This window comes from Gossypium arboreum, chromosome 11, assembly GCF_025698485.1.
Source record: "Gossypium arboreum isolate Shixiya-1 chromosome 11, ASM2569848v2, whole genome shotgun sequence".
NCBI classification, from domain to species: Eukaryota; Viridiplantae; Streptophyta; class Magnoliopsida; order Malvales; family Malvaceae; genus Gossypium; species Gossypium arboreum.
The window spans coordinates 119,719,640-119,729,909 of record NC_069080.1 but is presented as its reverse complement, the minus strand read 5'-3'; the positions used below and the strand labels follow the sequence as shown (position 1 = coordinate 119,729,909).

The window sequence follows — 10,270 nt, the reverse complement described above, 5'->3', positions numbered from 1 at the left end:
GGTTCTAATCAAATACAACATTTTTTAATATATTTTTAATTTATTAAAAGTTATTTATTTTAATATTTTCAAAATATTATATTTTTAAAATTTATTTTTTATATAAAATAATATAAAAAATAATATAAACAAACTAAATTAAATTTAATATTTTTAATTTAAATTAAATTTAATAAAATTTTAAATCTATTTTTCAAACCCAACCGATCCTACTTAAAAAATTTCCTAAATCGGCTCGGCCCAAATGATCAGTTAGTCAAACCGTATGCGCTTAATTTCCACTGAAAATACCCGCAACCGTCCGCATCCGTTCTCTGCTTTCTTTTGCTGGTTCTTTGATTTCGAATCTAAAGTCCAACAGAGTCGAAGGCAACAATCCATATCCAATTCCACGTCTTTCTGAATTTCTATTTCATATCTGCTAAGGGCTTCTTCACATCATTTCTGATTTCTTCTTGCTTGCTTCTTTCCTTTTAGTATTTTCTTTCTTGCCTCTTTTTTTACCTCTCTGACAGTCATCTGTATCCCCAAAGCAAAAAAATAAATAAATAAATAAAATAAAAATGGAAGCAATTGGTACTGGTGCTGCTGCCAATGTCTCTTCCGAAGCTGCCAAAGGTATTTTCCACCAAGTTAAACATCATATTAGATATGTAATCTTCTACCAGAAAATTGTGGACAAGTTCGAGCAGAAACACAGGACGTTGATTGCAAAAAGAACTAGTGTGCAGCAAGATGTTGATGTTGCAGAAAGGAACGGGGAGAAGATTAAAGCCGATGTCCTGGATTGGCGCCACAGAGTGGAGAAGGTTGTCACTGAAAAGGAGAAGAAAGTGAAGGATCTTGAAGTCAAAGCAAAGACCAAGTGCTTCCTTGGCTTGTGTCCCAATATCAAGTCTCGCTACCAGCTTAGCAGGAAAGCAGAAGAAGCTGCTGCTACTTTTGATGAGCTTATCAAAGATTGCCAGTTTGGGCGCGTGGGATACCTTGATGTTCCTGAACCCGTAGTCCATACAGACTTTGAGGCCTTTAAATCAAGAGAGAAGGTTTTCAATGATATCGTGGAGTCACTGAAAGATGCAACAACAAGCATGATTGGAGTGTACGGGATGGCTGGTGTGAGCAAAACATCGCTGGTCAACGAAGTTGAGAGACAACTCCATGAGGTCAAGTTATTCGATTCAGTAGTTAGGGCAATTGTATCTCGAATTCCTGACATTAAGGAAGTCCAAGACCAAATGGCGTACTCATTGGGTTTGAAGCTTGAAGAAAACAGTCCGGTTGTAAGAGCCCGTAGATTGTGTGAAAGGTTAAGGAAGAAGAAAAATGTTCTTATTATTTTGGATGATCTTTGGAAGAAACTGGATCTAGCGGAAGTCGGAATTCCATTTGGAAGTCAACACAAAGGATGCAAAATACTGTTGACCTCAAGATATCAAAATGTTCTAAGCAATGGGATGGATGCTACAAAGACCTTTGCAATTGGTGATTTAGATGACGAAGAAGCTTGGGAGTTCTTTAAGAAGATGGCCGGGGACAGTGTTGAAAGTGATGAGGAGCTGCGATCTACAGCAATTGAGGTAGCCAAGAAATGTGCAAGATTACCGCTTGCCCTTGCAACAGTTGCAAGGGCGTTGCGAAATAGAAGTTTATTTGTTTGGAGGGATGCTTTACAACAACTACAGAGGCCTTACTTAAAAAAAAGCTCGAGTGAGATATCTGCTGAGGTACATTCGGCTATTGAGTTGAGTATCAATCATTTATCGAGTGAAGACCTCAAGCAGATTTTCCTGCTTTGCAGTTTACTGCGTCGTGACACTAGGATTGAAGACTTGTTGAGATATGCTTGTGGTTTTGGTCTAATTAAAGGAGTCAACACCATGAAAGCAGCACGAGATAGGCTGTTAAAAATGATGAGTACCCTCAAAGAATCTTGTTTGTTGCTTGATAGTAAAAGTACCAATGAGGAGTACTTTGATGTGCATGATCTTACTTATATTGTGGCTAAATCAATCGCTTCAAAGGACAATCAAGTGCTTGCTTTAACGGATGAGGACGAGGATGAGGATGAGGAAGAGGATGTTGTAACAGATTGGCGAAATGGAGAGTCAATGAAAGAGTGCAACAAGATTATTTTGCAGCATCCTAATATCAACAAGCTTCCTGACCAGTTGAATTGTCCGCAGCTTTTTCTTTTCCTTTTGTTTAACAAGGATCTCTCCTTGACGTTGCCAGATAACTTCTTCAAGGAAGCAAAAGATCTTAAAGTCTTAGATTTGACTGGCGTGCATTTTTCTTCTTTACCTTCATCAATTTGTCTCCTAACTAGCCTCAGTACACTGTGCCTAGATCACTGCAATCTGGGAGATAACCTAACCATTATTGGAGCGCTCAAGAACTTAAATGTGCTTAGCCTTTTGCAATCTGATATCAAAATTGTACCCAAGGAAATTGGGCAATTGTTGAAGCTAAAGTTGTTAGATGTAAGTGGCTGTACTAAACTCGAAAAAATATCAGCTGACGTCTTGCCACGTTTGTCAAAATTAGAAGAATTATATATGGGTGGCGCTTCTATTCAATGGGGAAAACCCAATGCTAGTCTTGCTGAACTGAACACACTGTCTCATTTGTCCACTTTAGAAGTTCAAATTCCGGACGCCATGGCTGCTCCAGAGGACTTCTTTCAAAAGTTGCAAAAGTTGGAAAGATACAGGATTTGCATAGGAAAGGAATGGGAGCGGTTTGGCAACTACCAATATTCAAGAATCTTAAAACTCAGATTAAACACAAGAATTGATGATTTGGATCATGGAATTAAGAAGTTGGTAAAGAGAACTCAAGATTTAGAATTGGAAGAACTGAAAGGTGTGAAGATTGCACTGAAGGAGTTAACAGATGAGGAAAGACCATCACATTTGCAGAATCTGCATATCCGAAATGGTTTGGATATTGAATCGATCATTAATGATAAAATTGAATTTCCTCGATTGCAGTCCTTGACATTGCAGGGTCTTCCTCAACTCGTTAGCTTTTGCTCTCAAGACAAAATCGATGCTACCTCATTGCCTCAACTTGAATTGCCACTTTTCGGAGAAAAGGTATATATAACTTTATATCTTTCTAGTTGTTTAGTTATGTGAGATTGTTTTTTTTTTTTCCTTTTTCTGATCATATAATGGGTTCTTCAGTCCCCAATACTCTCAACATATTTTATTTTTACTAGAATTTATCTACTATATGACACTTTTTATTGGTTGGCAAACTTTATTTTTGGTTTTTTGAGTTATTAACTTGTCTGTATTGTGTATTCAATAAGTATGTTTTTTTAAAAAAATTTAGTTTTTTAGAAAAAATTATGACATGTTTTGCAATTGGAAGCATGTCACCATTAAAAATCATTCCGGATACATTAAAATTCCAAACGGGTAATTTTTATTGAATTTGGTAATTGCAAAATAGAATTATAAAGTAAATATTCCTTTAACTATATATATATACACATTTTTTTACAATATTTATTTGAATTTAGACTTAACTATGTGTATGGTTGTAGATATCGTTCCCTTCCTTGGAGAAATTGCACTTGTCATCGCTTAATGTTACAAGGGTATGGCACAATCAGTTGTCAAATGTATCTTTTTGTACTCATGAGAAGTTAACCACATTGAAAATCGAGGGTTGTGGAAACATAAAATACCTATTATCATTTTCTATGGCTAAATATCTAGTTCATCTCAAATACTTTGAGATAACTGCGTGCAACTGCTTGAGAGAGATAATTTTTTTGGAGGATATAGAAGAAGAAACTCAGGCTACCATGGCTTTATCATTATTTCCTCAGTTAAAGTCCTTAGAGCTAAAGGATCTTCAGCGTTTGAGTGGATTTTGTTCCAACTCCCAAAATAAAGTTATTGAATTTCCATTCATGAAGTCAATGGCGATATACAACTGTCCAAAATTGGACGGTTTCATTTGTAGATATACAAGGGAAGGGAACCGACGAATCTCTAGTCAAGGTGATCTGTTTGACAATAAGGTGGGTTAATTCTTAATTTTTAGGTTTACTCATTTTCTCCTTGTTGGCTTTGGCTTTAATGGTATAGTGGAAAGAAAATTGAAAGGATGGATATTTTAAGGAGTAAAAGAAGAGAAAGATAGAAAACATTTATTTTTCTTTCCTATAGTGTGGTTGATAATAAAGATGAAAAAATTAAAAGAAAAATTGAATTTCTTTTTAATCATTTCTTGGTACAGTTGAAAATGAAATTTTTGAAAAATGCATATTTTTAGACTAACAAGAATCTCTCTCATTTCAATCTGGAATAATTTGTTTTTATGCGTTAGAATGAAAATTTTATTTATTTTCCACAAACCCGCACAATAAATGAAACAAACAGCTAGCCTCTAATTTCATTATATTGGCATGAGTGCAGGTTGCATTTCCCAGTTTGGAGGAAATGAGTATTTGCTACTTGAGAAAGATGAAGATGATATGGCGGAACCCACTTCCACCAAATTCATTCCCCAAACTACAACAATTGAGAGTTGAAGGATGTGATAAGTTGTTAACCATTTTCCCATCTAATATGCTGACAACATTTCAAAGGCTGCACCGTCTAACTGTAAACACTTGTGGTTCCTTACAGCAAGTATTTGAAATCATGCATGATGAAAAAGAAACCGCTTTGCTTGCAACCGCTCAACTAAGAGAATTGCATATTGGAGGATTACCAAAGTTGAAATATATTTGGAAAAATGATCCCAAAGGAATTTTTTCATTTAAAAAAATCTGTGCAATATCTGTTTTGGGCTGTCGAAGTTTGAAGAATGTATTTCCAGCCTCAGTAGCCAAAGACCTACCACAACTTGGTTATCTTGCAATATCTGATTGTGGAGTGGAGGAGATTGTTTCCAAATTAGAGGAAGGATCAAATTCGGAAATAGCCGTCAATTTCAAGTTTGATCAACTATACGCCCTTATGCTTTGGAGGCTACCAGAATTGAAATGCTTCTACCCAGGTAAATATACTGCAAAGTGGCCAATGTTAAACAAGTTGGAAGTAGTTGAGTGTGGGAAAATGAAGATCTTAGGTACACAACTTGATTCCCCAATCCATCCACCGCTTTTCTTGGTTGAAAAGGTATGAATCCTCTCACTCCCACTCTATATATTAAATTGTTTTAAAAAGTAAATTTTTTTTACTCTAATGAACAAACAAAAGAAACCCTCTTAAATTCTAAATCCCGACCCTAAACCATAAATCATAAATCCAACCATGAACTCTAAAATCTACAATCTTAGATTAAACTCTAAACCATCAATCTTAGTTTGCTATTATTGTTGGTTGAAATATTATTTTGAAAAATTAATTTACTGATGAAGAGAGTATGATATTAATTAAGAATTTTCTGAAAATATATGATGTTTCATCCATGTAGCAGATGCTATTCTTTCTGTGTGCACTTTTCTTCTCATGACCATTAGTAATTCTTAATTCGAAGATGAACATATTGACTCCTAAATTGTTTTCTGATTGGTTTTCAGGTCATCCCTAAACTACAACATTTGACATTAGATAGTGATTACATTGCAATGATAAGTGATGGTCAATTTTCAAGCAGCCTTTTTCATGAAATAAAAGCTTTTCAAGTGCATGGCCACGGTGCTAAATCAATTGATTTCCGAATTTCTTTCCTTGAGAGATTCTACGCTCTTGAAAACCTTACCATCTCTTATTATGAAATAAAAGAGCTATTTTGTACTGAAGGAGATACCGGTAATGAGGAGATGTATGCTGGGACTTTGTCAACAATTAGAAACTTAAAATTGGTAGCTCTTAATAATCTAAAAGATTATTTATGGAAGCAATACGTACAGGTGGACCACATTCTGCCCAAACTTGAGACTATTGAAGTTCACGATTGTTACAATTTGATCAGCTTAGGATCATCCTCGGCATCATTCCAAAATCTCACCACATTGGATGTGTGGAATTGCGAAGCTATGAAATACTTAGATACGTGTTTAGCAGTCCAAGTTATGGCCCAACTCAAGAAGTTGATGGTAAAAGACTGCATTTCAATGACAGAAATAGTTGCAACTGAGGGAGATGAAGCAACTTGTGACATTATTTTCAGCAGGTTGAAAAGTTTGGAACTTGTGAATCTACCGCGACTTAAGAGCTTTTGTTCAGGCAACCACACATTTGGATTCCCATGTTTAGAGGAATTAATAGTGAGTGGTTGCCCTGAATTGGAGATATTTTGTAAGGGAGTTTTAACTAATCCACCATTATTGCAAAAAGTAGAGTATGGAAATGATAATGGACATTGGTATATTGACCTTAATAACACTATCCAACAAATGTATTCAATAAAGGTATTATTGTATATTCCTTTAACTTAGCTTTGGTTATTCTGGCTTATTCCATAATATCATTCTTTCTTTCATATGGTTTGGGTTGGGTTCGTTATTGTATATTCCTTTAATCCTTGTTTCGTTGTTGGATTTTGTAGGCTGGGTTCCAAGCTATCGGGTATTTAGTCCTCTCAGAATTTTCAAAGTCAATTGAAATATGGAAGGAGAACATTCATGGAAGTTTAGATTTCAAGAAACTTAAGGTTTTAGAAGTTTATAAGTGTAATAGCATGACATACATATTTAGCGTTTCCATGGCTTTAGATCTTGCGCAACTAGAAGACATAAAAGTGAAACAATGCCCTATAATGGAGCAGATTATCAAAAAAGGAGCAGAGGAAACTGAAATGGTTACACTCTTGTTACCCATGCTTAAGAAGATAAGACTTGAGTCATGTTCAAGGTTGACAAGTTTTTGTATGGGAAGCATTACCCTGCAATGTCCGTCTTTGCATGAAATTGCAGTAGATGATTGCCCAAAGATGTATGCACTGGCATCTAAAAGGGAGCAAGAGGATATAGAGGTAGTTGGCAGAGAAAAGATACCCTTTTTCAATCATAAGGTTAGTCTCTTCTCCTTTGTTTAGTGTTTTAACTTTTTAATTTATTTGGGTGAAAATTTAAGTTAATTAATAGAATAAGAAACTAGAGTACATAATTTCTACAGATAGAAACTAAAAATGTCTTATGTTAAAGACTGTTCTAATTGAATGTTATAACTAATATTGTAAGGGTATGTTCTTTTTTTTTTGAATAAAATTGTAAGGGTATGGTATGACAATGCAAAAATGTAATAAATAGTAGTAAAGCATAAACGGGAATGGAGACTAGAGATTGTTTATGCAGTTCAGTTAAACAACCTATGTCTTCGGCCTTGATCAGAGAATTAAATCTCTATACAAACTCTCAGTACAACACTTGGTAACAATTCAATCTGCCCAAGCTCACCTAGGATAATTACAGCCTTAATGTCATACAGTTTGTGCACTCACCTTCCACTCCAATCTTTCCTACAAAGGCTAGAAAACACACTCCCAGAGTATGAAAAATTTGAAAAATCAGACTCTACTCAAAGGTTCCTGATATCAAATAGAATAGCACTTCAGTCAGTTTTAAACTCTGAAGGATCCAACTTTTAAAGACGTGTAGAATAGACTGCCTCATCTCAAAATTTGATGAATATCTATATCCCTTAATCACTTCTTTTTTTTTTTGGTAGAATCCCTTAATCACTTTTTTATCCTCAATTAAAGATCATGATTATCGCAACTTAAGGAAAGTCTACAAGTCCGACCCTTGAAAATATCTAGTTTACTTTTACTAGATTATCCGATATTTGATGCTCAATCTCGAGATAAATACCAAATAATTCATGCAATGAGGATTGTGTCTGCAGGTTTTGTGTGCCAACTTGCAGTACTTGGAACTTTCATCAACTAACATCAAAAAATTATGGCCTGATAAACCAGACAGGGCTATATCCTCTAATGTTCTGAACTTACAAATCTTAATTGTGAAGGGTTGCCACAATTTGGAATATCTATTCCCATCCCTTTTAGTAAAAAAATTTGAGCGGCTCCATCAACTTAGCCTTCTTGATTCCAAAAACATGGAAGAAATAATATTTACAGATGGATTAGCAGCAGGAGAAGGGATACCGATTTACGTGTTCACTAAGCTACAAATACTGGAGCTCATTAGGCTTCCAAAACTAAGGACATTCTGCCATCAAGAAAACTCAGAGACCAATACTCTTTTCAACCAAAAGGTGGTATTCTTCTCTCTTTTTTTTTTTTTTTTTTTTTGTAGTGATATTACTTTTCATATCCATGTAGAATTCTAACTTGTTTTCCTCGTTAACGACTTAAATAATTCCCGCAGGTTGCGTTTCCTAGTTTGAATGATTTGAGAATTGTAGGCATGGGAAAGTTTAGAAAGATATGGCACGATAAACTCACTATGGGTTCATTTCATGAATTAACCTTCCTTATGGTCGAACAGTGTGACAGACTTTCGAATATTTTACCATTTGATATGGTGGAAAGACTTGAAAAACTAGAAACTCTGCAAATATTGGAATGTGAGTCGGTAAAAGAAATAATTGGACTTGCTGACGATCATGAACTCAACTCAAATGAATCGATTGAGCTCAAATCAACCACCAAGTTTGTGTTTCCTAAAATAAGACAGCTGATACTTCGTAAGCTACCCAAATTGATTGGTTTCTACTCCAAGGTGCATACTACAGATTGGCCATTGTTAAAACAATTGGAGGTGTGTGAATGCAGCAAGGTGGAGACATTCGCTGGGGAGCATCTCAACTTTAGAGAAACACAAGGAGAGAGCCAACCCGTTCTCTCTGTTCAACAACCCCTATTTTGGGTCACTAAGGTAAGATCTCATAAAAGAAATTAAATAAAAGGTCAATCTAAAAATTTGCATATTTTATCATTTACTTTAGAAGATTTGCTTTTATTTAACATATACATGTTTCTTAATTTCTCAGGAAACATTCCCCAATTTAGAAGAATTATTTTTGGTTCGGAATGGCTATATGAAGGTATGGCTTGGACATGGACCAGATCCGAAACAATATTGTCCCAAACTAAGAAAGTTATATTGTCCCAAAACATGAGTTACTATCTCGGATTGTTTCATTTAGTCATTACCAAATCTTGAATACCTTTCTTTTGGCAAAGGGCTACCTTCAATGAATTATTTCCATGTAAAGGAATAAGAGATAAAAACAAACCTGTAGGAAAACTTGCTTGCTTGAAGGAATTAAGGTTGTATTATCTTCCTGAGTTGACACATCTCTAGAAGAACAAACCATCAGTTGCAGAAGTTTTCTACAAGTTTTGGGATGCTGCAAATTAAAGAATTCTGTGCCATATTTTGTATCATTCAAACATTCGACAACTCGAAAGTATCAAAATGCCATGGATTCAGGAATTTAGTAACATTCACAATAGCTAAAAGCATGGTCTAACTCACAAGAATGAGTGTTACTGATTGCCAAATGTTAGAAGAAATCATAGCTTTTCTACACGTTTTCTCCCAACTCAAGTCTTTAGAACTTGGTAGTCTTTCAAGGCTCTGCTCAGAGAATTACACATCGGTAATATTTCCTTCCTTGGAAGAAGTATTCATGAGACTTGTGTCCAAAGATGAAATTTTTCACAAAGAACAGTTAAGTACACCAATGCTGCTTGGAGTACAGAATACTAAAGGTGAAGATGTAGAGCGTTGGGAAGGCGACCTTAATGCCACCATTCAGCAGTTGTTCATAGAAAAGGTAGTCATCAATTTAGAAAATTTTATGTTGGTTTAAATGGGTTAATGCTCACCTTTGCAACCTTTATATTGGCTTAACGGATTAGTACTTGCACTTTTTCATCAATGACTTTGCATACAAGTTTACTGCAAAGGCTGCAAAATTTACACTTTCATTTATGAATAATACACCTATTTTTATGAGACCATATGATCGAGATCAAGCTGAACATTAAAATGTAGAATCATTTCAAGGTTTGGAGCTTACCAAATTGTGAAAGAATTAAACATTCGCTTTGAGAAATCGAATTAAACCTATTTGGAGATTAAATTATAAGGTTTTTTCTGCTGCATAGGGGAAGTATGAAAAGAAGGGGGGTTGGAATTGGGATAGGTAAGAGAGGTGGTTGTCAAACCTCTTTTTTTGAAGTAGACTTATTTTAAAAAACAAAAAATGGGAGTTGCCATTAATTTTTTTTTAATGAGGTGTGATCGGATCGCCTTTTAATTCGATAGTTTTAGCAAAAGGTTTGATTAACTAAAACAATATTTTTTTTGTCTACAAAAATTCAGAAAATG

General features: G+C 35.0%; 1 protein-coding gene across 2 annotated transcripts; it reads left to right on the top strand.

Moving 5' to 3' along the window:
• The first annotated feature begins 248 nt into the window (after positions 1-248).
• LOC108472811 (uncharacterized) lies at positions 249-9,878 on the top strand. Of its 2 annotated transcripts, XM_053021511.1 has the most exons (9): positions 249-3,098; positions 3,554-4,036; positions 4,434-5,141; positions 5,546-6,379; positions 6,517-6,981; positions 7,815-8,186; positions 8,300-8,618; positions 8,707-8,809; positions 8,925-9,878. In XM_053021511.1, exons 1-9 carry the CDS (start codon positions 564-566, stop codon positions 8,941-8,943), a joined length of 5,838 nt encoding a protein of 1,945 aa, XP_052877471.1. In that variant the 5' UTR covers positions 249-563; the 3' UTR covers positions 8,944-9,878. The 2 variants fall into 2 exon arrangements, with proteins under 2 accessions (XP_052877471.1, XP_017629856.1); XM_017774367.2 differs by having other exon boundaries at positions 8,300-8,809.
• Positions 9,879-10,270: the final 392 nt, after the last annotated feature.